The sequence below is a fragment of the Scyliorhinus canicula genome, chromosome 17, assembly GCF_902713615.1.
Source record: "Scyliorhinus canicula chromosome 17, sScyCan1.1, whole genome shotgun sequence".
NCBI lineage: Eukaryota > Metazoa > Chordata > Chondrichthyes > Carcharhiniformes > Scyliorhinidae > Scyliorhinus > Scyliorhinus canicula.
This window is the reverse complement of record NC_052162.1, coordinates 90,502,048-90,529,016: the sequence shown is the minus strand read 5'-3', so window position 1 is coordinate 90,529,016 and position 26,969 is coordinate 90,502,048. Positions and strand designations below refer to the sequence as shown.

At 44.7% G+C, this 26,969-nt stretch overlaps 1 protein-coding gene across 2 annotated transcripts in view; it reads left to right on the top strand.

Moving 5' to 3' along the window:
- Window positions 1-26,969, top strand: part of LOC119952286 (sodium- and chloride-dependent neutral and basic amino acid transporter B(0+)-like) — a 212,114-nt gene that overhangs the window by 16,360 nt on the left and 168,785 nt on the right. For both annotated transcript variants that reach the window (XM_038775912.1, XM_038775911.1), the window contains exons 2-3: window positions 6,837-6,975; window positions 25,342-25,473. In XM_038775912.1, the coding sequence (XP_038631840.1) occupies window positions 6,837-6,975; window positions 25,342-25,473 (271 nt within the window). The remainder of the gene's footprint in view (window positions 1-6,836; window positions 6,976-25,341; window positions 25,474-26,969) is intronic.

Below are 26,969 nucleotides of genomic sequence, written 5' to 3'. Positions count from 1 at the left end.
AAATAATAGGGATTAAATGGGTATGAAAGATTTGAAGATCTTCGCTGCTGGGTTTGAGGTCTTTGTAAGAAATAAGAACTAGGAGCAGGTCATTTGGCCCCTTGAGCATTCAATGAGATCATGACTGATCTTTTTGTGGACAGCTCCACTTACCCGCCCGCTCACCATAGCCCTTAATTCCTTTAGCCTCAACTGCTTCACTGAGCAAGGAATTTCTACACTGCAGAAGGAGGCCATTCGAGTCTGCACTAACCCTCTGAAAGAGCTCCAGCTAGGCCTACTTCTCCGTCCTATCTCTGTAACCCCACCTAACCTGCACATCTTTTAGACACTTAGGGGGCAATTTAGCATGGGCAATCCACCTAATATGGACATCTTTGGACTGTGGGAGGAAACCATAGCATGTGGAGAAAATCTACACACACGGGGGGGGGGGGGGGGGGGGTGAATGTGCAATCAACTGACAGACAGTCACACAAGGTCAGAATTGAACGCAGGTCCCTGGCGCTGTGAGGAGGCAGTGCTTACCACTGTGCCACCCAAAATTAAATTCCACCAGCTGCCGTGGTTGAATTTGAACATTTGCCCCCAGACCATTTGACTTGGCATCTAGCTTCCTAGTCTAGTAACATTACTACACTGCAGTCTCCCAATTTCTTTTCAGTTTATCCAAGTAATGACATTGCACACTCATAACCTCACCATTTCTGTACATAAATATTATGATTTAACCTTTACAATTTTACTGCACATTCTATCGAAATACCAGACAACAGATCGATAGATTGTTCAGTTTTCCTGAGTAAATGCAGCAATTCATTTCAAATACTTTCCATGTCAATTGTTGTAACTGATGAAGTAGACGCCTATTGAATGTCAAATATATTAGTTGATTTGCTCCTTCCACAATAATGTGACCAGCTGTGAGAGATGGAAAATAATCCTTCTGCCTCTCATCCTGGAGCTGGTTTAGCACAGGGCTAAAGAGCTGGCTTTTAAAGCAGACCAAGGCAGGCCAGCAGCACAGTTCAATTCCCGTGCTAGCCTCCCCGAACAGGCACCGGAATGTGGCGACTAGGGGATTTTCACAGTAACTTCATTTGAAGCCTACTTGTGACAATAAGCGATTTTCATTTCATTTCATTTGTTGTGGAATAACTGCAGCATTTGGCATGAACAGACATTTGGGAGCCGCTGTCAACTTCTCAATTTCAGCTTGCAATGGGCATTAAATAGTCACTTACTCTGATATTTCCACCTACTGGAGAATTCTGGAGTTAATTAATGGCTATGTTTTATTTTTTGCCAATATTATTCTCAAAATTCCCTTCCGTGTCTTGGAAGCCCATTCTATTTGTGCAGTGATAACCTTCTGCAAAATTGAGAAACATCACAAAAACTTCAGACTGATTACACTGCCTTTGTGTGCAAGCATGAAGCTTTTAATCACTAACATCCTCCATCTCTGATGCAAGTTTTATCAAAGACCATACAGTTTGTGCGGCCATTGATAATTGTTACCTGGCTGGCCGCCGCAAATGCACAAGTGCATTTCCGCAAAATATAACACAATGGTACTTTTAAGCAAGATTTGCAGTGAAGCTATTTTGCATGATATTATTTCCTGATAGATTGGTTTCAATGCCAATTATGACTGGGAAGTGATTTATTTTCCTTTGTCTTGTCACAGCACATGAGTTGTGCTCCTTCGCAGTGGTGTATTCAAAACAAGAAATAATTTGATTGCCACCGTGCTGATGTTAGGGGAGTGCTGCGCAGTTCGATAAATCATGGGTAGGATTCTCCATCGGCTGATGGTGGAATCAGGAAAAGCGATTGGGCAGCGAATCGGTTTTGACGCCAAAATCGTGGCAAGTGCTGGTTTCACGCCAAATTGCAATTCTCCCGTGCCTTGACAGCGGTGTCAATGCGTTCTAGAACGCACGTACAGAAAACACTGTTGGCATATCATTAGTGGGCCTGACCGGGTACTCTCCAGGGCTTCCACCATTCTCCGCCTCCGCTGGGGTGAATTCCCAACGGAGAGGTTCACTTGTGCTTTTAAAAATTGTGAAACAGACGCCGTAGCTGCTGAGGGAGAGAGAGGGGGTATGGAAAACGTCCAACATCGCCAAAGTTTGCTGATAGTTGTGCCGCTGGCCGGAGAGGCTTCTGTAAGGGCCGGGGGAGTGGGGGAGTACAGAAGGTGGGGTGGGGGTGGATAGGTATGGAGCACCATTGTCTCAACTTGCAATGCAGCCATGTGGCTGCGCACCCCGCTGACTGCTTACTGTGAACTTAGGGCTACATGTCGTATGGGTATCCCCCCACGCAACTCCCCTCGATGCCCTCTGGTTCCAGCCGACCCATAAATGGGATGGGCATACTCCAGCGTAGCCAGTGCCATCTTGTTGGCTCGTATGATTGTGTGTGAGGAGGGAAGTGCGTATATGCGGCTGCAGCTTGTCAGCCTCCCGTGACTATCATGGATCCAGCAAATCCTGCACTATTTCTCATTGGAATCAATTGTGTTCCTCATGATGCCGGTGCTAGCCCCTGCACCATCGCTGAATCAGTCCAAGTTCTGTGGGGATCTATGTGAGGGGATTCCAGGATGGAAGGTGTAATGATCACAAAGATACACAAAGCTCTTGAAGAACTCAACTCATTTTATTAACACTACTAAATTTGAGTTTGACACTTATTCTAAATAGCAAACATACATAAGAATTGAACAACACTCACTGACACTATCTCTATCTACTAACTATAACTCTTATATCTTAACTAGCTCAGCAATGCACTATGAATCTTGTCTTCTTCAGCTCCAATCAAATCTCCCCCCCCCCCTCCCCCCAAGCCCAAGAGCCAGTGCAATTTATAGTACTGTCCTTTAGCTCCCTCTAGTGGATAGGCTTAACATAACATTAACTCTTCATATGGTGTACATTTGTATAATGTCACAGGTTCGGTGCCAGTTTTGCTGTTGTAGAAGTCCACAAATCCGGCGTCAACACCTAGTCTCAGGAACAGACAATCCCACCCCACATTTTTGAGGAGACAAGAAACCAATGTTTCTCCCAGCCCTGTCAGGAGGATGTAAATAACCGCATCCCCATTGAATCACACGCGACCCTTAAATCCATGATCCTTCTGATACCCGTCTGCAACCCACCGCAGGTCACAACACGCACTTTGAAAAACCCTGCCCTACATGCCTTAGAGAGGACTTCACCGCCTGGTGTGATTACCGACTTTCCACCCCAATTAGTCCCCCAAGTTAGATGACCCTTAAAGTGACAATCAGCACAAATCAGCAGAGTTATAAAACTACTGAAGACACAGAATTATCCGGCAATATGATACTAATCCAATGTATAAAACATTCTTTTTCAATGATTAAAATAATGCAGCCTGTTTCTTCAATCATTTCACTCATGATAAATAATTTGGGGATGGGATTCACTTGAGCAGTTAAAAAGCAACTCCAATGGCCACTTTTTTGTTCCTCTGTTAATCCCAATTAAAGTTTTCCATTAAACACAATGGTCGGGATTCTCCCTGGTCTCTGAAACCGAAATCGCGATCGGCCGGAGAATCCACCAATTTGCGCCGAAATCAGGGGCGACCCCCTTTTGCAATGGGCACTATTTGGCTGGCGCCATGTTGCACGGCACAGCCGCTGCAGGCCGCCACAGTACACATGTGCAGCCAAGGGCCCGGCAATTCTCCGGCCGTATCTGCAGCTAGAGCCGGGGGCTCTACACTGCATGCCTGCTAGCCCCCCACCAGAGGGAGGATCGATGGCCATTTTGCACTATTTTTGCAGTCATAAAATGCCACCCTTCCCATGCCAGCATCAGGACACAGTTTCCAAATCGGAGAATCCTGCCCAAAATACTTTACCCAATTCGTTAACAATTTTGGCTGTTGATATTAGCAATGAAACATCTGAAGCATTTGGTGAACTGTTTTCTAGTTCGTCTTGCCATAAAAGGCAAATCATAAATGAGTTACCTCAAAGTAACTGAAAAATCTCTCTTCACTCATATGGCTAACATAATATTAAGGATAATTGGCTCCAAGATTTTTCGAGTTAGCAATGCAACTATACTTCTCATCCAGCGACACACCATAATCAGCACAAGTGCAACTGAACTGCTATCACCCTGTTGTGCATGTGAGATCACTTGAAGGTGAAAACAGGTGATTAAAAATGTTGATATTAATAAAGAGGAGGTGTTGGGCATTTTAAAAAGCATTAAAGTAGATAAGTCCCCAGGGCCTGATGGGATCTACACCAGAATACTGAGGGAAGCAAGGGAGGAAATTGCCGAGGCTTTGACAGTAATCTTTGTATCCTTATTGGCTACAGGTAAAGTTCCAGAGGACTGGAAAGTAGCCAATGTTGTTCCATTGTTTAATAAGGGCAGCAAGGATAATCCAGGAAATTATAGGCCGGTGAGCCTTACGTCAGTGGTAAGCAAATTATCGGAAAAGGTTCTTAAGAGATAGGACTTACTCACATTTGGAAACAAATGGACTGATTAATGATGGCACGATGGTTTTGTGAAGGGGAGGTCGTGCCTCACTAATTTGATCGAGTTTTTCGAGGAAGTGACAAAGATGTTAGATGAGGGAAAGGCAGTAGATGTTGTATACATGGACTTCAGTAAAGCTTTTGACAAGGTACCTCATGGTAGACTGGTACAAATGGTGAAGTCACATGGGATCAGAAGACAGAGGGTAGCAGCAGAAGGGTGCTTTTCTGAAAGGAATGCTGTGACTAGCGGCATTCCGCAGGGTTCAGTTCTGGGGCCTTTGTTGTTCGTGGTATATATCAATGATTTGGAAGAAAATGTAGCTGGTCTGAATAGTAAGTTTGCAGACGACACAAAAATTGGTGGAGTTGCGGATAGTGAAGAGGACTGTCAAAGAATTCAGCAGGATATAAATTGGTTGGAGTCTTGGGCGAAGAAATGGCAGATGGAGTTTAATCCGTAAAAGTGTGAGGTAATGCACTTTGGAAGGAATGTAGGAATTACACAATAAATGGTAGAACTCTTGCGAGTACTGACAGGCAGAGAGATCTGGGAGTGCATGTCCACCGATCACTGAAAGTGGCAATGGATGTGGATAAGGTGGTCAAGAAGGCATATGGCATTCTGGCCTTCATTGGTTGGGGCATTGAATATAAAAATTGCAAGTCATGTTGCAGCTGAACAGAACCTTAGCTAGGCCTCATTTGGAATATTGTATACAATTCTGAACGCCACACGACCAGAAGGATGTGGTTGCTTTGGAGAGGGTACAGAAACGGTTTACTAGGATGTTGTCTGGTATGGAGGGCATTAGTTATGAGGAAAGGTTAGATAAACTCAGTCTGTTGTCACTGAAATGACGGAGATTGAGAGGAGACCTGATAGAGGTTTACAAGATTATGAGTGGCATGGACAGAACGGTACACAGAAGATGCTCTTTCTTAGGGTAGGAGAGTCAAGAACTAGGGGACACAGGTTTAAATGGGTGGGGAAAAGTTTAGAACTGATGTACGAGGCAAGCCTTTTACACACAGGGTAGTAAATATATGGAATGCACTGCCTGAGGAGGTGGTGGGAGCATATGCGATAGCAGCATTTAAGGGGCATCTAGACAAATTTATGAATAGGGTTGGAATGGAAGGACACTGACTCCGTAAGTGCATACAATTTTAGTTTAGGCAGGTACAATGGCCGGCGCAGGCTTGGAGGGCCGAAGGGCCTGTCCCTGTGTTGTATTGCTCTTTGTTCTTTGACTGGAGCACAACTGGAGATTAAAGTTTAAAAGTTTACAAAGAACTCGGGCACCAGTGGATTTCCTTTATACATTTTTATCTTAGAATAAACTACCCCTGTATAAAGCAAATACAGTTCTGCTTTAGCTGTACTGTGATTGCAGCAGGTAATTTGTCTTCAAAAAGTTAGCTTTGCAAAACTTGTAGATGCAGAATAACTACACTTGGTCCTGACTGTTCTGGAACTAATACAAATACCCTATAATTAAAAATTCAGATCAACCTATTAACAGTACAAATACTCTGGGAACTTGGATGTTATCACCAGCTGAGTAAATGGGGCTGATGCTGGGGTAGCGGTAATGTCACTGGACTAGTAATCCAGAGTCCCAGGCTAAGGTCTGTGGATATGGGTTCAAAACCCACCGGTGGAGTAGAGGTAAAATTTTAGGGGCAACATGGTAGCACAGAGGTTAGCACTGTCGCTTCACAGCGCCAGGGACGTGGGTTAGATTCCTGGCTTGGGTGACTATCTGTGCAGAGTCTGCACATTCTCCCTGTGTCTGTGGGGGTTTCCTCCGGGTGCTCCAGTTTCCTCCCATAGTTCCAAAGATATGCAAATTAGGTGGATTGGCCATGCTAAATTGCCCTTAGTATCCAAAAAAGGTTGAGTGGGGTTACTGGATTTCAAGGATCGGATGGAGGTATTTGCTTAAGTAGGGTGCTCTTTCCAAGGGCCTGTGCAGACTCGATGGGCTGAATGGCCTCCTGCACTGTTAATTCTATGCCCCTATAAATAGAGATACTTCCCTTTTAAAATGCACATAAGGAACTGGGATTTGACCTCAAAAATCATTACCTGATGTGGAGCTGATTAATCCTTAACAATCCTTAACAAAGTGATAACTTTACAGGATTCTCAAAGAATAATCACCTCTCAGAGGACACATGAGTAAATAGTAAACTTACAGATTACTGCCAAATGGAGAACAGTGTTTTATGTTTGAGTTCTAGTCTGTGAAAGTCTAATTTCTGAGTCAGCCATTTCCTCTCTTTTCCCCAGGCTCTCAAAGAAAGTGACAAGAATGTGCACCGTGATTACTGGTCCTCAAAGGCTGACTATTTGCTGTCAATGATCGGTTATGCTGTGGGTCTGGGCAACGTCTGGAGATTCCCTTTCCTGGCTTACAAAAATGGAGGAGGTACTTAGTGAATTCAAAGTGCAGGGGAGAAAAAGACAGAAATTAAAGGGAACAGTTCATTGAATTATGAAAGACATTAAATTCAATGAACCAGGAAACCCTTTATATCATTAGATAAATAATCTAGGTATGAACAATGTTGGTATAAGAAATTGAAGCTTCAGACAGTTCATTGCCTTGAAATTCTAGTGAGGGTTTAAGAAGCATTCACATGAGGAAAAGAGAAAATTAATCAAGAAATTAATCCATCAGTCCCTTCCTGAGTTATACTGACAAACTCTGAAAATGTAAGGGGTGTGATCTACTGGCCGCATCACGCCAGGCATGAATATGGGTGGACAAGTTAGATTGCGGGAGAGGCTGAAATTGGGAACCACGCTGGGCACAGATCAGTTTCCATTCTAAGCGACCTGCTCCCTTTGGCGAGAGCTGGATAATCATAATTAAGTCCATACCGTTTACGGATGGACCCCTATCGAACTGCCTTCTTTGATCTAACTGTCACCCAGCGCGCGCTCACATGGGCGCTGTTTAGTATACCTATTTAAAGTTGTGAAGCTGCCTCAAAGGCTGCTGTGGGGATCGAGGAGGTGAATAGCCATTCGATAATCGAGCAGTACCCCCGGGGAAGAGGGGGCTCAGTTGGGCGGGGGAGGGAGGTGGGGGGTGGGCCGCCACTGGTTGGGGGGGGGGGGGGGGGCGGAGAGAGGTCCAGCGACCGTGGGCCTGCCATGCCAACCCCGGAGTGTGTATACCCACAACGGGACAAGGTCCAGCTGCTGGTTGTCTGTTGCACCTGTGATAGAACCACGTTCGTGGTAATATGCTGAAGGTCACTTTAACCTCCGCTGATTGCAGCGGCCACTGGCCGCACAGCTGAAAGCTATTACTAATGGGGAATTGGCAATTCTAGTTATGTGACCACTTCCCAAGTGGATTCCCATCGGTAGACATGCCATGACGCAAGCGGTTATTATTGCCATGCATCCTAATTCGGCTGTGAGGCCTGGACACGTGTCCCGAACTCCGGAGGCATCGAACATTCAGACACCCAAAACAAAAATGCTGGAAAATGTCAGCTGGTCTGGCAGCATCTGTAGGGAGAGAAAAGAGCTAACGTTTCGAGTCCAGATGACCCTTTGTCAAAGCTAAATACAGGGAATGAGGGAAATATTTATATTGTGGAGTGAGAATGAAAGATGAGTCATAGCCACAAAATCCCAGGGAAATGGGATGCTAACAGCCACAGAAAGCAAGGGGAAAGAGTGCTAATGGCAGTCCCGAGAGAGAACAAAAGGTGTGAAATTCCAAACTGCAGAGAAACTAACATCAGAGGGTAAACACCCAAGAGCTGGGCCTTAGCACTGGGGACAATCCCGCGACCCAGAGAGTACATGCATTGGCTAGGGAGGGAACCAGTAATGTTATCTGTCCCGGTAACATTTCCTGAGAGTGTCTGGGGTACAAGGTCTGGGATCTGATGCCAGGGACCACTGCTGCAGCTGGGGTGCATGTGCAGGGCCTTTTGGATGGCATCCTGAGGGATGGCAGGGGATGAGAGGGTGGGTATCCGGGTGGAACCATAGCTGATTGTCAGTCTCTCACCCTTTCCAATTCCTTACAGATATTACATTAATGTGGACCCTGCGGAAGCTGCCCTCGCGGTTGCGTTGGCAGGCCAGGTGGCCAGATGCTGGAGAAACTGGCAGCAGCAGCATCACAGAGGCTTAAGGCGGCGGCCCATTTGCAGGGCACTGTGCCACATTCATAAGACCATAAGCCATAGGAGCAGAATTAGGCCACTCGGTCCATCGAGTCTGCTCCACCATTCAATCATGGCTGATATTTTTCTCATCCCCATTCTCTTGCCATTTCCCCAGAACCCTGACCCTCTTAATAATCGAGAACCTATCTATCTCTGTCTTAAAGACACTCAGCAATTTGGCCTCCACAGCCTTTTGCAGCAGAGTTCCACAGATTCACCACCCTCTGGCTGAAGAAATTCCTGCTCATCTCTGTTTTAAAGGATCATCCATTTAGTCTGAGACGGGTTCTAGTTTTTCCTACAAGTGGAAACATCCTTTCCATGTCCACTCTATCCAAGCCTCGCAGTATCCTGTAAGTTTCAATAAGATCCTCCCCCTCATCCTTCTAAACTCCAACGAGTACAGACCCAGAGTCCTCAACCTTTCCCCATACGTCAAGCTCTTCATTCCAGGGATCATTCTTGTGGATTTCTGGACCCTTTCCACAGCCAGCACATCCTTCCTTAGATACTGGACACAAAACTGTTCACGATACTCCAAATGGGGTCTGACCAGAGCCTTATACAGCCTCAGAGGTACATCCCTGCTCTTGTACTCCAGCCCTCCAGAGATGAATGTTAATTGTATTTGTCTTCCTAATTGCCGATGAACCTGCATGCTGACTTTAAGAGAATCTTGAACAAGGACACCTAAGTCCCTTTGTTCTTCTGATTTTCTAAGCATTTCCCCATTTAGAAAATAGTCTATGCCTCCATTTCACCTTCCAAAGTGCACAACCTCACACTTTTCGACTTTTATTCCATCTGCCACTTCTTTGCCCACTCTCCTGGCCTGTCTAAGTCCTTCTGCAGCCCCCCTGCTTCCTCAATACTACCTGTCCCTCTGCAGATCTTTGTGTCATCTGCAAACTTAGCAACAGTGCCTTCAGTTCCTTCCTCCAGATCATTAATGTATATTGTGAAAAGTTGTGGTCCCAGTACAGACCGCTGAGGCACATCACTAGTCACCGGTTGCCAGCCTGAAAAAGACCCCTTTCTGCCTTCTGCCAGTCAGCCGATCCTCTATCCATGGCAGGATCTTACACCCTTAACACCATGGGTTCTTATTTAACTTATTTAACAGTCTCCTATGCGGCACCTTGTCAAAGGCCTTCTGGAAATCTAAATAAATCACTTCCACTTGTCCTACTTTGTCTAATGTCATGGGGGTGTCCCCTTAAGAAATGTGTGTATTATCAAATATCTTGAGTGATGCCATTGTGTGCGTGGAGCTGGTCTGTGGCACTGGTTTTACTTTTGTTTTGAGCTGGCAGCTGCCGTGGTTCTGAGTTTTACTTTCGGTTTATACAGTTGGAAGCTGGATTCAGACAAAGAAGGTTTTCCTTGTCTCTCTCTGCATGTTAAAAGGTGCCCAGATCACTTGATAATTTAAAAGTGATACCTATTTTCTGGAAATAATTCAAACCTACTGTTTGGTAAAAGGGTTTGTCTCTTTTTTGGATGTTGTTATCAAATTGAAACCGTTAAAAGAGAAGTTATTAAGAGTTTTATATATACCCCACATTGTAGCTGTGTGGAGTATTTATGTTTGTAGTTGAGAAAAATGCTGTGTGTTTATAGAAATGTTAACTGAATTCGTAGAATAAACTTTGTTTCTGATTAAAAGTGCTTGAGGCCTCTGTTGAATAACACCTGAAAGGTAGGCCCTTGTGCTCCTCATAACCAAAATCTATAAACAGTTGTGTGTCAGGTGAATTCCATGATATGCTTAGGAGTTTTCGAAACCCTGACCCATAACAAGATGTGGACTCGTGGGATAAAAGTCCTATCTTTCATGATTGGGTTGTTGAGTGAATTTAAAGACAGTGAGGGGTGAGCATATTTGGGTTTGCTTTACAAGAGTGGTATTCCAGTTTAAGTAGGGAATGTGTTGTGGACAATGGCTCTTTCAGAGACTCAGAAGTTTTTGGGGGTGGAGAAGGTCACATGCAGTACCTTACAAACAGAGACAAAAAAAGCTTTTGGATTTGACAAAATCATTGCAGTTAACATTACCTGACAACATACGAAAAGAAGAGGTAATTGCGGCGGTAGCTGAGCATTTAAAATTGCCTGAGACACAGCCTGAAACATTGGAAACGGCAAGAATTCACTTCCACATCATGCAGCTTGAGCATGAAAAAGAATTAAAGCAGCTTGAATATGAAATGAGGGAAAAAGAAAGAGTAGCCCTAGCAGAACAAAAAGAAAGAGAAAGGGAGATACAGGTCAGGGAAAAAGAAAAAGACAGACTTTGAACTTCAGAAAATGGCCATGAAATATGAGAGTTAAAATTGGTGGATGTAAAGAGAAACATAGTCTGAGGATAGTGAGGAGGATAGTGAGCATGTGCGTCACAGTCGAAGGCTTGGTGGGATCTCTTTAAATATATCCAAGGATTGCCAAAGTTTGATGAGAAGGATGTAGGAGCATTTTCCATTTCACTTGCGAATGTAGCTAAACAAATGAAATGGCCACAGGACATGTGGGTATTACTGATTCAAACAAAGTTGGTAGGTAGAGCTAATGAAGTGTTTGCATCACTACCGAAGGAGGCATCTGAGACATATGAGGAGATGAGAAAATCCATTTTAGGTGTATGTGAACTAGTGCCTAGCCTACAGACGAAGGTTTAGAAATTTAAGGAATGAACGTGATCAAACATACGGGGTTTGAAACGATCAAACAGAGTAATTTTGATAGGTGGATAAGGGCTTTCAAACGTATGAGAAATGATGATTTTGGAGGAGTTTTAAAATTCAATTCCTTATGTAGTGAGAACTCATGTCGAAGTGCAGAGGGTTAAAATTGCGAGATTAGCAGCAGAAATGGCAGATAATTATAAATTAGTTCAAAAATCAACGTTTGGTTTCCAACATCAGTTTCAGCCTGTGAGGGACAGAAATTGGGGAAAAGAGCAATACTCAAGTGGTAAAGGGGATCTGATGGGAGATAATAAGAAGACTGTACCTCAGATTAAAAAAGAAATCCAGGAGGGTGGAAGAGAATTGAAAAGTTTCAGATGTATTTACTGTAATAAACTAGGGCATATAAAGTCACAGTATTGGGGGTTGAAGAAAAGCACTGCGAAGGCTGATGTGATAAAACAGGATAAGCCTGTGGGGTTTGTTAAAGTGGGAAAGGAAAGCCCGATTGAAGCAAAGAAGGTGCAAAACAATGTACAGCCTGATCAAGAGGTGATTGATAAGAAGGTGCCAGATCTCTTTAAATAATTTACTTGTGTGGGTAAAGTTTACTCGTGTGTACCGGAAGGAGCAGATAAAGAAGCCATAATTTTAAGAGATAAGGGAGCTAGTCAATCTTTGATGGTAAGAGGTGAGGAGTTATGTAGTTTGGGAGGAATATTGCCAGAAAAGGTGGTAATATGTGGAATTCAGGGTGAGAAGAGTAGTGTTCCACTATATAAGTTAACGTCGGAAAATCCAGTGAAGAGTGGTGAAGTGGTAATAGGAGTAACAGAGAAACTATCTTGTCCAGGAATACCTTTTATTTTGGGTAATGATATAGCTGGATTGTAAGTGGGAATGATGCCTACTGTGGTCGATACGCCAGTGGAAAATCAAATTACTGAAGTGTTGAAGGACAAATATCCTGGGATTTTTCCTGTTTGTGCAGTAACAAGGTCGCAAAGTCACAGGTGAAGACAAAAGGAGAAATCAAAGTGAAGATAAAATTGAAGTTCAATTATCAGAAATGATTTTTGATTAGATGGTTGAAAAAGACCAAGAACAGGTGGAGGATGAGGCGGATATTTTTAGTTCCGGAAAATTTGGAGTTACAACAGAAAGATATAGAAATAAAACGGATGTATCAAAAAGCCGACACAGAAGAGGACTCTCAGTGTATATCAGAATGTGATTACCTTAAAAATGATGTCCTGATGAGAAAATGGAGGTCTTTACATATGCAGGCAGATGAAAAATGGGCAGAGGTTCATCAAGTGGTATTGCCGGCAGGGTACAGAAAGTAGGTGTTGCGAGTAGAACATTAGGTACCAGTAGGAGGTCATTTGGGAGTAAGGAAAACTCAAACTAAAATATAAAATTTATAGGCCTGGACTACATAAAAATGCAGTGAAATTTTGTCGGTCATGTCACATATGCCAAGTGATAGGGAAATCTCAAGCGGCGATAAAACCAGCGTCCTTAATATCCATTCCAGCATTTGAGGAATCTTTTAAAAGTGTCCTAATTGATTGCGTAGGACCGCTTCCAAAAACGAAAAGTGGGAATCAATATCTTTTGACTATAATGGATGTGTCTACGAGGTTTCCAGAGGTCATTCCAGCTTGCAATATTACAGCTAAAACTATTATGGAGGAGTTACTGAAATTCTTTACTAGATATGGATTAGCCATAGAAATACAATCGGATCAAGGATCAAATTTTACCCCAAGGTTATTCAAGGAAGGTATGGATAGCTTGGAGTAAAACCAATTTAAATCAACTGCATACCATCCAGAATCAAAGGGAGCATTAGATGGGGGCATCAGACTTTAAAGACAATGTTGAGGGCTTATTGTCAAGATTATCCAGAGGATTGGGATAACGGAATTCCATTTGTACTGTTTGCAATTAGGGATGCACCTAATGAGTGAACCAAATATAGTCCTCTTGAACTAATTTTTGGTCATGAGGTAAGAGGACCACTTAATTTGATTAAGGAAAAATTGGTGAGTGAGTAGTCTGAAATTACAGTTTTGGATTATGTGTCAAATTTTAGGGAACGATTAAATAGAGCAGGTGAAAAGGCTAGACAGCATTTTAAAGTTGCACAGCATGTGATGAAACAGGTAGCGGACAAGAAAGCAAACATTCGGAGTTCTGCCAGTGGAGATAACAATTTTTAGTATTGTCACCAGTGATAGGTGAACCTTTAAAAGCAAGGTTTTGTGGACCTTATCAGATTGAAAGGAAATTAAGTGAGGTGAATTATGTGGCACGAATGCCAGTTAGAAGGAAACTCACCTCGTGTGCCATGTGAATATGCTTAAAAGGTACTTTGAAAGGGAAGGAGAGCAAAAGGAGGCGATCTTAATGATTCTAACTCAAAGTGAAGAACCAAATCCAGAAGACTCTGAAGTTGACATTCCTCAAATTAAGTTGGATGACGAGAATGTTCTTAAAAATTAGGATAAATTGTGTTGAGAAAAACAAACTGACCTGAAAGAGTTATTAATATCACATGGGCAAGTTTGTGGAGATAAGTTGTGAAGTACTAAAATGGCTATACATGATGTAGATGTGGGAAATGATGTTCCAATTAAACAACATCCATATAGACTTAACCCTTTAAAATTGGCACAGGTTAACAAATAAATTGAAAGTATGCTTAAAAATGGCATAATTGAAGTGGGTTTCAGCAATGGAGCTCACCCATAATGATGGTACCGAAACTGGACGGTAGCCAATGATTGTGTGTGGGCTATAGAAAGGTTAATGCAGTTACAAGAACACACTCTTATCTGATCCCATACTTGGAGGGCTACATTGAGAAAGTGGGACAGTCAGCTTTTATTTTCAAACTGGATTTACTTAAAGGTTACTGGCAGGTACCTTTTTCCGAAAGGGCGATGGAGATTTCAGCTTTTGTGTCTCCAGATGGTATATACCAATTCAAAGTTATCCTATTTGGCATGAAAAACGCCCCAGCCACATTTCAACGGTTAACTAACAAAGTTGTTTCAGGATTACCCAATTGTGCGGTATACATCGACGATCTGGTGATTTTTAGTCAGACATGGAAAGAACATTTGAAGCATCTGATGGAGTTATTCAATCGACTTCAGGAGGCGGGTTTGGTGACTCGCTGAAGAAGCGTAACAAATTACAGTGGACGGCGGAGTGTCAACAGGCACTTGATGCTTGAAGGTTGCGTTAACCACTGCTCCTGCATTAGCCACCCCAAATTACATAAAACAATTCAAAGTGGCTGTTGGTGCGAGTAATGTGGGCGTGGTGCTGCGCTCTTGCAAGAAGACGACAAAGGAATAGAGCAGCTATTGGTTATTTTTCAAAGAAATTAAATAATCACCAGAGGAAGTATTCAATGAATGAGAAGGAGACGTTGAGCTTGGTGCTGGTTTTGCATTGTTGCTCATTTTACTGTTAGTGTGATTAACACGCCTCCAATAAAAGACGTGTGCTTAACACTGGCTTGGCTCTGTATCTGTATCTATGCTCTGGAGTTGCCAGGTGCCGTAAGAGACACCGTCACAAGTTATCAAGGTCAAGTTCAAAGCAATAAATCTAAACACCGATCAGTAAGTCCAAACAATTAGTGTTTATTATAACAAATATAATAAATACTCATGCACACGCTAAAAGACTAATACTTATTCCTACTATTAAACGACTAAATACTTATCTAGAAAGGAACAGGCAAGGTCAAGGGGGCAAGGCCTTCGTCCCGTTCTTGGTCTGCAACTTCTGGTTATTAAAGTCGGCAAGAGTATAAGCAATGCCTGGGTCACGTAGCGATCGTTGTTTTGGCACTTACTGATAGATAGCTGATGCTCAACGGCCGGTGATGAAAGACAGGATCTGGAGGCTGGAGTCGGAGGCTGGAGTCAGGATGCAACAGCCTAGGCCGGAGTCAGGAAGCAACAGACCTGGGCCGGAGTCAGGAAGCAACAGACCGAATCATGTGTGGGACCTTTTTATAGGTCCCAGGAGGTCCAGGCCCCCTTGGGGCGGTTCCCTCATCGATTGGGTCTTTCCTGATCGATACGTTTTGAACTCCCCTATCCTGGGGTCGTTTCTCGATGGCTGGGGCGGTTCCTAGGGGTCATTGTTCTGGTTTCTCTGGCGCCATCCTGGCTGGGTAGCTATAGAAAAGTATCGATTGATACTTAAAATGTTTCTATTGTATCTGGAACTGGGCCGGTATCACCTTATTCATATGCAGATCGCTTTCCTATTTGCACCTTTGGCTGAGTTTCTGCAACAGCCTTGAAACCGGTTTTGTACGTGCAAAATGCTAAATGCTTCTGCAAGCTGTGTGTCCTTACTATGGCTGTTTTTCCCTGTATTCTTTGCGGTTCTCCATTTTGTAGACTGGTGTCCATCTTAGAGGGCTACAGCATCATTTTCATATTTGTGTGACCAGCAATTCGTCTGAAACAATTATATATACTGATCATAATCCATTATCGATTTTGAAGCGATTAACGAATAACAATGCCAGACTGTTTCGATGGAGTTTATTGTTACAGCAATTTCATTTAAAAATAATAAATGTGGCAAGACGAGAAAACGTGACAGCAGATGTTTTGTCACGAATGTAATGAAGAGAAGCAGGTTTGATGGTGGAAGAAGAAGAAGTAAAATGGACTATTATTATGAATGATTGGCTGTTTTGTTTTGTTTAAAAAATTGCATATTTACTGTCAATGTTTCGTAAAGGAAAGTGAAAAGATGAAAAATGAAACCATCTTTGAAGTTGATGCTTTTTTTTCTTGGGGGAGGTGTCATAGGTGTATCCCTTTAAGAAAAGTGTGTATTATCAAATATCTTCAATTATGTCATTGTGTGGGTGGAGCTGGGCAGTGGCCATTGGTTTTACTTTCGTTTTGAGCTGGGAGCCGGCTGTGGCTCTGAGTTTTACTTTTGATTTGCACAGTTGGAAGCTGGATTCAGACAAAGAAGGTTTCTCTTGACTCTCTGCATGTTAAAAGGTGCCCAGATCACTTGATAATTTGAAAGTCATACCTATTTTCTGGAAATAATTCAAACCTACTGTTTTCGTAAAAGGGTTTGTCTGTTTTTTTGGATGTTGTTATCAAATTGAAACAGTTACAAGGGAAGTTATTAAGAGTTTTATATATATATAGAGAGAGAGAAAGAGAGTACTGTAGCTGTGTGGGGTATTTATGTTTATAGTTGATAAATGCTTACTGTGTGCGTTTACAGAAATGTTAACTGAATTCATAGAATAAACTTTGTTTTTGATTAAAGGTGCTTTAAGCTTCTGTTGAATAACACCTGAAAGGTAGGCCCTTATATTTCTCACAACCAAAATCTAGAAATAGTTGTGGATCAGGTGAACTCAATGATATGCTTTGGAATTTTCTACACCCGAGCCCATAACACTACCCTCCTTGTTACCTCCTCAAAGAACTCTAACAGATTTGTCAGACATGACCGCCCCTTGACGAAGCCGTGCTGACTCAGTCCTATTTTTCATGCACTTCCAAGTACTCCATGATCTAATCTTTAATAATGGACTCTAAAATCCTACCAATGACCAAAGTCAGGCTAACCGGCCTATCATTTCCTGACGCTGCTTCCCTCCCTTCTTGAACAGCAGTGTTACATTAGCCACGTTCTAGTCCTCTGGGATCCTCCCTGCCTCCAGTAATTCCTGAAAGATTACCACCAATGCCTCCGCAATCTCCCCAGCTATCTCTTTTAGAACTCTGGGGTGTAGTCCATCTGGTCCAGGTTGATTTATCCATCTTCAGCCCTTTCAGTTTTCCCAGAACCTTCTCCTTAATGATGACCACCACACTCACCTGTGCCCCTGATCTCCTGGCACTCTGGCATCCCACTGGTATCTTCCACTGGGAAAACCAATGCAAAGTAACTGTTCAATTCCTCTGCCATTTCTTTGTTTCCTATTATTACTTCTCCAGCCACATTTTCCAGTGGTCCAATGTCTATTTTTGTCTCTCTCTTACCTTTTATATATTGAAAACAACTCTTCCCATCTTCCTTTATATTACTAGCTAGCTTGCACTCATATTTCATCTTCTGCCCCTTATTGCTCTTTTTGTTCTCCTCTGCTTTTAAATGCTTCCCAATCGTCTGGCTTCCCACTAATCCTCTCCACTTTGTATGCTTTTTGTTTTGCTTTTATGCTGTCCTTGATGTCTGTCATCAGCCATGGGTGCTTCGTCCTCCCCTTAGCATGTTTCCTCCTCCTTGGGATGAATTTCTGTTGTGCCTCCCAAATAACCCCCAAAAACCCCTGTTCCACTATCTTCCCCTGCTGGGCTCCTTTTCCAATCAACTCTGGCCTACTCCTCCCTCATGCTTTTGTAGTTACCTTATTTAATTGTAAAACCTTTACATCTGATTCCAGCTTATCCCTCTCAAAGTGCAGAGTAAATTGTGTGAAGATATGGCCACCCATCAAGCCAGGGAGGGACTCAGAGGGGGAAGGCCGGCGATGGCCCATAGTGTTCAGGTGTTGTTGGTCCATTGAACCAGATGATTGACAACGTGTGCCACAGGAGGCCCAGTCTCATCAAGGAGATGGTGCAGCACCTGTGCCATTTCCTTTTGGACTTCGTACCACGTGGATGAGGAGGATACCCTCTCCCGGTGGCCTTTATGAACATTTATGCCTCATTTCAGGGCTCGAGCAGATACTTGTGTGGCATATCCCAACCAATGAGGGAGCTACGGTTTTTCTCACTGGAGCAAAGAAGGAAGAGAGGTGACCTGATAGAGGTATATAAGGTGATGAGAGGTATGGATAGAGTGGATAGCCAAGACTTTTCCCCAGGGCGGAAATGGCTGTCACGAGGGGACGTAATTTTCAGGTGATTGGAGGAAGGTATAGGGGAGATGTCAGAGGTTGGTTCTCTACACAGAGAGTGGTGGGTGTGTGGAATGCACTGTCAGTGAAGGTGGTGGAGTCATAGTCATTAGGGACATTTAAACAACTCTTGGGCTGGCACATGGACAGCAGTAAATTGAAGGGTGCAGGTTAGGTTGATCTTAGATTAGGATAAGTGGTCGGCACAACATGGTCGGCCGAAGGGCCTGTTCTGTGCTGCATTGTTCTATGTTCAATGCCCACAAGTGCATCTGTGAAGTCACTGATACCCTTTGCCCGGGCAGCTAACTAAATAAACCTTAACCTTGTAAATTGACCAAGCCCATCAAGGCGACCAGGCAGCAGGATTCTCCACCATCGCCAGGAGGCCCCATGTCCAAGGGATAATAGATGGCACGCATGTCAGCTTGCATGCACCAGGTGGTCCGGTTGTACCTTTCATCAACAAGAAGGCTCCTCCTGCTTTGTAGTGTTCTGGGGCGGAATTTGCCTGAAGCCGGCGTAAATCCCGCCCCCACTGTGTCCCGAATTCTCCGCCCCCCGAGATTCGGCGGGGGCGGGAATTGCGGCGCGCCGGTCGGCGGGCCCCCCGCGGCAATTCTCCGGCCCACGATGGGCCGAAGTCCCGCCGCTGACAGGCCTTTCCCGCCGGCATGGTTTAAACCACCTCTGGTACCGGCGGGATTGGCGGCACGGGCGGGCTCCGGGGTCCTGGGGGGGGCGCAGGGCGATCTGGCCCCGGGGGGTACCCCCACGGTGGCCTGGCCCGCGATCGGGGCCCACCGATCGGCGGGCGGGCCTGCGCCGTGGGGGCACTCTTTTTCTACCGTCCCACCATGGCCTTCACCATGGCAGGGGCAGAAGAGACCCCCTCCCCTGCGCATGTGCCGGTATGACGTCAGCAGCCGTTGATGCACCGGCGCATGTGCAGACTTCCGCCGGCCTACGAAGGCCTTTCGGCCCCAGCTGGCGGGGCGCCAAAGGCTGTTCGCGCTAGCCGGCGGAGCGGGAGCCACTCCGGCGTGGGCCTAGCCACTCAATGTGAGGGCTTGGCCCCTAAAGGTGGTTCATGCCACTCCGTCCTGCCTGGACCCCCCGCCCCGCTGGGTAGGGGAGAATCCCGGCCCTGGTATTCCCTATGCATCCTGGCACAGAAGTGGGCAATGTGCTGGAGATGGAGAAACATGCAGCTATGTTGTTGTCGGATGATGTGGAGGTGTCGGACCAGGAAGTGCTGGACGAGCCTGGGCAGGACTCGTGGGACCAGCTGGAGTATGGCGGACCAGTGGGGGCAAGGGTCCGGCATGCCCTGAGGACCTAGGAGGCCCTCATCCTTGCCTGCTTTTGATTGGATGTGGCTTTGTCCATCATCGCACCCGCTCTCCTCTTCACACCCACCTTACCCCCACACTCGTGCCTTCGCCTCACATGGACCTCCCTTTAATCCCCCCTTATGATTCCTCCCAAACAACCATTATCCACACCCACCCCACCCGATTGCCCTGCCCTGTCCAACCCTCCCAATGTCTGTATTACATCACTCTGGGTGATGGACCTGTGTCGGCACTGTCAGAGGGTCAATATACAAGGTAGGAGGGTTATGGTAACTTGCTGTGAGATGAGCTCTGGTGCACCTCAATCTATGCCACAGTCTGACTCCTGTCTGCCTGTTGATAGTGCGCCCACACCCATCATGTCAGCAGGAAGGCCAGCGCTCCAGGCGCCCCGGCCGAGGTAGGCATCAGCCCTGGGGCTGAGCCTTGCATATGGATGACCCAGAAGAGACCAAGGATGAGGCTGAGATGCAGCTGAACTGTGTGGTAGTGACCCGTGTGAGTCCTGTTTGTGTTCCAATACAGGTGAATGGCCGCATGCTCCAAATAGAGTTGGATATAGGAGCTGTAGTTTCTGTGGTGGCGCAGAGCACCTTGAAAATGAGGCGTGCACATTTTGCTTTTGGCTCACACGCAGTTCGTTTTGCCATTTACGTGGGGGAACAACTGAATATTGCGGGGTCCATCCTTACTCCAGAAGTTCATGGGCACCAATCAATACACCTTCCCCTCATTGTTATTCAAGGGAGCAGCCCTTGCCTGTTGGGCCGTGACTCGCTACACCAGCTGCAGTTGGATTGGCAACATATCCTCCGAGTGGAATCTGGCAGTCTGTGTACGGTACAGAGCAAGTTTCCTGACGTTTTCCTGTCTGGCTTGGGTACAATTAAAAAGGCTGTGGCCAAGATCCAGGTGGATCTTGCTGCCTCACCCCGATATTCTCATGCCTGCCTGGTTCCATATGCTTTAGTGGAGAAAGTAGAGACTGAACTTCGTGCTTGGAGAGTTTGGGCCTGTGTGCAAGTGGATGGCACCGGCTGCCCCCGTAATAAAACTGGATAAGACAGTCTGCCCCTGCGGAGACTATAAATTGACAGTGAACACGGCTTTGAGGTCAGATCGTTATCCTTAACCAAGCATCGGGGATCTTTATGCAACACTGGCTGGTGGCTGTATAGTTACAAAATTGGACTTGAGTATTATAGAATTTACAGTGCAGAAGGAGGCCATTCGGCCCATCGAGTCTGCACCAGCTCTTGGAAAGAGCACCCTACCCAAGGTCAACACCTCCACTTATCTCCATAACCCAGTAACCCCACCCAACGCCAAGGGCAATTTTGGACACTAAGGGCAATTTATCATGGCCAATCCACCTAACCTGCACATCTTTGGACTGTGGGAGGAAACCGGAGGACCCGGAGGAAACCCATGCACACACGGGACGATGTGCAGACTCCGCACAGATAGTGACAGCACAGACTCCGACCCAAGCCGGAATCGAACCTGGGACCCTGGAGCTGTGAAGCAATTGTGCTATCCACAGTGCTACCGCGCTGCACACTTCAGGAGTTCAAATGCTTTGTCCAGCTGGGTGGAGTAACACTTATCTACAGCTGGAGCTCGATAAATTTGCATGGAAGCACGTCACAATCAATATGCACAAGATACTGTGGGTGCACCTTGCTTCCGTTCGGAGTATCAACTTCCCAAACATTGAGTGGAAACTCTGTAGATCAAATAGTTTGGATGGGGTAGTGTTTGTGCAGTGTGTCCAGGAAGCTTTTCTAACACAGTATGTAGTTTGTCCGACCAGAGGGGAGGCCATATTGGATTTGGTACTTGGTAATGAACTAGGGCAGGTGATAGATTTGTTAGTGGGGAAGCATTTTGGAGGTAGTGACCACAATTCTGTGACTTTCACTTTAGTAATGGAGAGGGATAGGTGCGTGCAACAGGGCAAGGTTTACAATTAGGGGAATGGTAAATACAATGCTGTCAGACAAGAATTGAAGTGCATAAGTTGGGAACATAGGCTGTCAGGGAAGGACACAAGTGAAATGTGGAACTTGTTCAAGGAACAGGTACTTCCTGTCTTTGATATGTATGTCCCTGTTAGGCAGGGAAGAGATGATCGAGTGAGGGAACCATGGTTGACAAGAGAGGTTGAATGTCTTGTTAAGAGGAAGAAGGAGACTTGTGTAAAGCTGAGGAAACAAGGTTCAGACAGGACGCTGGAGGGATACAAGATAGCCAGGAGGGAACTGAAGAAAGGGATTAGGAGAGCTCAGAGAGGGCATGAAAAATCTTTGGCAGGTAGGATCAAGGAAAACCCCAAACCCCAACACATAAGTGAGAAATATGAGAATGACTAGAGCGAGGGTAGGTCCGATCAAGGACAGTAGCGGGAGATTGTGTATTGAGTCTGAAGAGATAGGAGAGGTCTTGAACAAGTATTTTTCTTCAGTATTTACAAACGAGAGGGGCCATATTGTTGGAGAGGACAGTGTGAAACAGACTGGTAAGCTCGAGGAGATACTTGTTAGGAAGGAAGATGTGTTGGGCGTTTTGAAAAACTTGAAGATAGACAAGTCCCCCGGGCCTGACGGGATATATCCAAGGATTCTATGGGAAGCAAGAAATGAAATTGCAGAGCCGTTGGCAATGATCTTTTCGTCCTCGCTGTCAACAGGGGTGGTACCAGAGGATTGGAGAGTGGCGAATGTCGTGCCCCTGTTCAAAAAAGGGAATAGGGTTAACCCTGGGAACTACAGGCCAGTTAGTCTAACTTCGGTGGTAGGCAAAGTAATGGAAAGGGTACTGAGGGATAGGATTTCTGAGCATCTGGAAAGACACTGCTTGATTAGGGATAGTCAGCACGGATTTGTGAGGGGTAGGTCTTGCCTTACAAGTCTTATTGACTTCTTTGAGGAGGTGACCAAGCATGTGGATGAAGGTAAAGCAGTGGATGTAGTGTACATGGATTTTAGTAAGGCATTTGATAAGGTTCCCCATGGTAGGCTTTTGCGGAAAGTAAGAAGGCATGGGATAGTGGAAATTTGGCCAGTTGGATAACAAACTGGCTAACTGATGGAAGACAGAGAGTGGTGGTGGATGGCAAATATTCAGCCTGGAGCCCAGTTACCAGTGGCGTACCGCAGGGATCAGTTCTGAGTCCTCTGCTGTTTGTGATTTTCATTAACGACTTGGATGAGGGAGTTGAAGGGTGGGTCAGTAAATTTGCAGATAATACGAAGATTGGTGGAGTTGTGGATAGTGTGAAGGGCTGTTGTCGGCTTCAAAGAGACATAGATAGGATGCAGAGCTGGGCTGAGAGGTAGCAGATGGAGTTTAACCCTGACAAGTGTGAGGTTGTCTATTTTGGAAGGACAAATATGAATGCGAAATACAGGGTTAACGGTAGGGTTCTTGGTAATGTAGAGGAGCAGAGAGATCTTGGGGTCTATGTTCATAGATTTTGAAAGTTGCCACTCAAGTGGATACAGCTGTGAAGAAGGCCTATGGTGCTAGCGTTCATTAGCAGAGGGATTGAATTTAAGAGCCATGAGGTGATGATGCAGCTGTACAAAACCTTGGTCAGGCCACATTTGGAGTACTGTGTGCAGTTCTGGTCACCTCATTTTAGGAAGGATGTGGAAGCTTTGGAAAAGGTGCAAAGGAGATTTACCAGGATGTTGCCTGGAATGGAGAGTAGGTCTTACGAGGAAACCTACGTTGAGGGTGCTAGGCCTTTTCTCATTAGAACGGAGAAGGATGAGGGGCGACTTGATAGAGGTTTATAAGATGATCAGGGGAATAGATAGAGTAGACAGTGAGACTTTTTCCCCGGGTGGAACAAACCTTTACAAGGGGACATAAATTTATGGTAAATGGTGGAAGATATAGGGGGGATGTCAGAGGTAGGTTCTTTACCCAGAGAGTAGTGGGGGCATGGAATGCACTGCCTGTGGAAGTAGTTGAGTCGGAAACGTTAGGGACCTTCAAGCGGCTATTGGATAGGTACATGGATTAGGGTAGAATAATGGAGTGTAGATTAATTTTTTCTTAAGGGCAGCACGGTAGCATTGTGGATAGCACAATTGCTTCACAGCTCCTGGGTCCTAAGTTCGATTTCGACTTGGGTCACTGTCTGTGTGGAGTCTGCACATCCTCCCCGTGTGTGCGTGGGTTTCCTCCGGATACTCCGGTTTCCTCCCACAGTCCAAAGATGTGCAGGTTGGATAGATTGGTCATGATAAATTGCCCTTAGTGTCCAAAATTCTATGATTAACCTAGGACAAAAGTTCGGCACATTATCGTGGGCCGAAGGGCCTGTTCTGTGCTGTATTTCTCTATCTATCCTGGCGTGCACAGTTTTTCAGTGCATCATGGAGAACATCCTGAGTGGATTGCCGCGCGCTGCAGTTCATGTAGACGATATGTAGCAGATCTGGATGCCCTTTATAGATGGTGCTCCGATCTCTGAGGAGCCATCTGCCCTACCAGAGTGAAAGCGCAAACCACGCCCCCAGATTCTCTGTGTACTGAGTGCCAGGAAATCTGGAGAGAAAACTCGTTGTGCAGCTGGAGATACATGTCAGTTTTCAGTCTGAAACTGATTCTACCCAAGGTCTGTCTAATGTTTAACTTCTTATTGGATTGTGCTACGTGAAAGCACTTCTGCTTACCCCTTATAGTGGGCGAACTGATGGTTGTACAATGCACATAATGCTCACATCTAGTTTCCACTTAAAGTAACAGAGTAAAAAAGACTTAATACATCATATTCTCTCCTTTACAAATCTAGAATACCTTCTAAAATTGATGGGGCAATTCTATTAAAATTGGAGAGGAATAACAAAATGTATGAACTGTTTTCATAACTGTTTGATTCTCTGCCTTATTACCTCACTTGGAAAGAATGTGAAAGTTTATTTCCTGTGGTCAGTGGCACATATACAAACTGAAATGCATCTCACAATAATATAATGATGGCCCTGTCAAGGTAAATGTGTCTTCAAGAACATTACAAATCCAGGTAGGTTAGTGTCCAGCATTTCAGTCTTTTTTAATCACATCAAAAGGGAAAAAAGCATCTCATGTAGTAAAGATTCAAATTTTTCATTGCTAAATTGTGGAAAAGCGTTTTCTTTTTAAGATGCTGTTAATTACACTGCCTGGAGATTTGAACTTACTTGGTTGTTCACCTGAAGTAATGGTTAATTTTATTATAATAATACTCTTTAAATGCTTTCAAATTCTAGGTTCCATGGTGAAAAACTGAGGCAAGAAGTTTCTGCTAAGAGCACAGATTGTATTTTCAACTCCAGGAATGATTCTGCAATGAATCCCATGTTAATCACCTTCTTCTTCTGAAATAGAGCATTGACTGTGTCATTGGAGACCCTCAAGTGCAAAGATCTCAGATGTTGGGAGTAAAGCGATTGGAGAAGAGCCTGAATGTTCATTGTAGTTGTTTTATATTCAGATACTGAATACCGTCTGCAGAAAATATTTTCTGTCAATGACAATAATTAGTTCCTGTGTTCAAATGAAAAAGTCTATTTGGTTGTTTAAAGTTCAATCTCAATCTGTATCAATGAGCCTGATCATCCATACAATCTTTGTAAACTTTACTATATTTTCCAGGTGCATTTCTTATTCCCTACGTAATCATGTTGGCACTTGCTGGGATGCCCCTGTTTTTCCTGGAATGTTCTTTCGGGCAGTTTGCCAGCCTGGGACCTGTTGAAGTATGGAAAGCCGTGCCGATCTTCCAAGGTTAATGTTTTTTTGCAACACAAGTTTAAGTAATTTACATTTACATTTATACTTCTGTTATACTTTACTCATTACATGGAGATTTAAGTGAGCCTTACTGAAGAACCTTTTGAAGGTAGACACAGTGAAGTGATGTACACAAAGTAAAACTTATTCTTTCCATATTTAAAATTTAGTCAGATTTTAGACCTAACATCTGTAAAACTATCTGTTATCCAGCGAGGATTTTAATCTCGCCCAAGAGTGGTTTGAGAGGTATGGGAATCTAATATTTGACACCATGGCAGTGCAATGTGTCATTTGCCTAACCACCGCCACAGGTACTTAACTTGCAGTGGGGGGGCATTTGGTGGCCTGCTCGCTCCAATTAATGGGAATTCAAGGGACTCCTCCCACTGCCCACTGGGATTGTTCCCATAGCAAGGGTGACCAATGCCCTGTGTCCAGGTTGCCAGCTAGGTGAAACCTAATGGCATCCTGACCAGGCGGGTTGGGTTGCCTCCTGTTTCGTCACCTGTATGCATCTGAGGCCCCTCCTCCTTATCAGGTTACGGAAGAAAGTTCAAAGGTATCCATAAAAAGTGGATCAGTGTGTCCTGGTGTAGCATTATGTGAAGGCTTTTGTAGTTAGTCTTCTGCTTTGAATTCTAAACAAAAACTTCATCAGATCTATAGTTCAACAGTACAGCTTGTCTCAGCCTTCAGAGCTGTCCCTTTGTCCTCACACTAAGGAGGAAAACATCAGTCAAACATCCTGTCACTGAGAACTAACTCCTGCGAAATATATGTGGGGTTATGAAACTTGTGGGAGGGTGCAATGGGTTTGTCCCTCCCAGTTAATAGTTAATGACGTTCATTATAAGGTTTTGGGTGCTGAATGTTCACTTGAAGAGGAGATCAGAGGATGAGCAAAGTCTTTGATCCATCAGGGAATGAGAGAGGGATAAACACAAAGTTTTTGTAATTTACGTAATTCAGATTTTTTTTGTACATTTCAGATAAATTAGATTTAAAAAGAATGTAATTCCAGAATTAGAAATGATATATAAATTAGTTCTACATTTAAATGTATAATTATTTCACTTGTCATTTATAGCAGAATTCTTGTGTCATTGATCATAGAATTTACAGTGCAGAAGGAGGCCATTCAGCCATCGAGTCTGCACCAGCTCTTGGAAAGAGCACCCAATTGAGCCCACGCCTCCACCCTATCCCCGTAACCCAGTAACCCCAGCTGACCTTTTTTTGGACACTAAGGGCAATTTATCATGGCCAGTCCACCTGACCTGCACATCTTTGGACTGTGGGAGGAAACCGTAGCACCCAGAGGAAACCCACGCAGACACGGGGAGAAAGTGCAAACTCCACACAGTCACCCAAGCTGGGAATCGAACCTGGGACTCTGGAGCTCTGAAGCAATTGTGCTAACCACTGTGCTACTGTGCTGGCCACAGATGGTGTCCTCCATCTCAGCTCATTACGCCCATTCTCCTCTA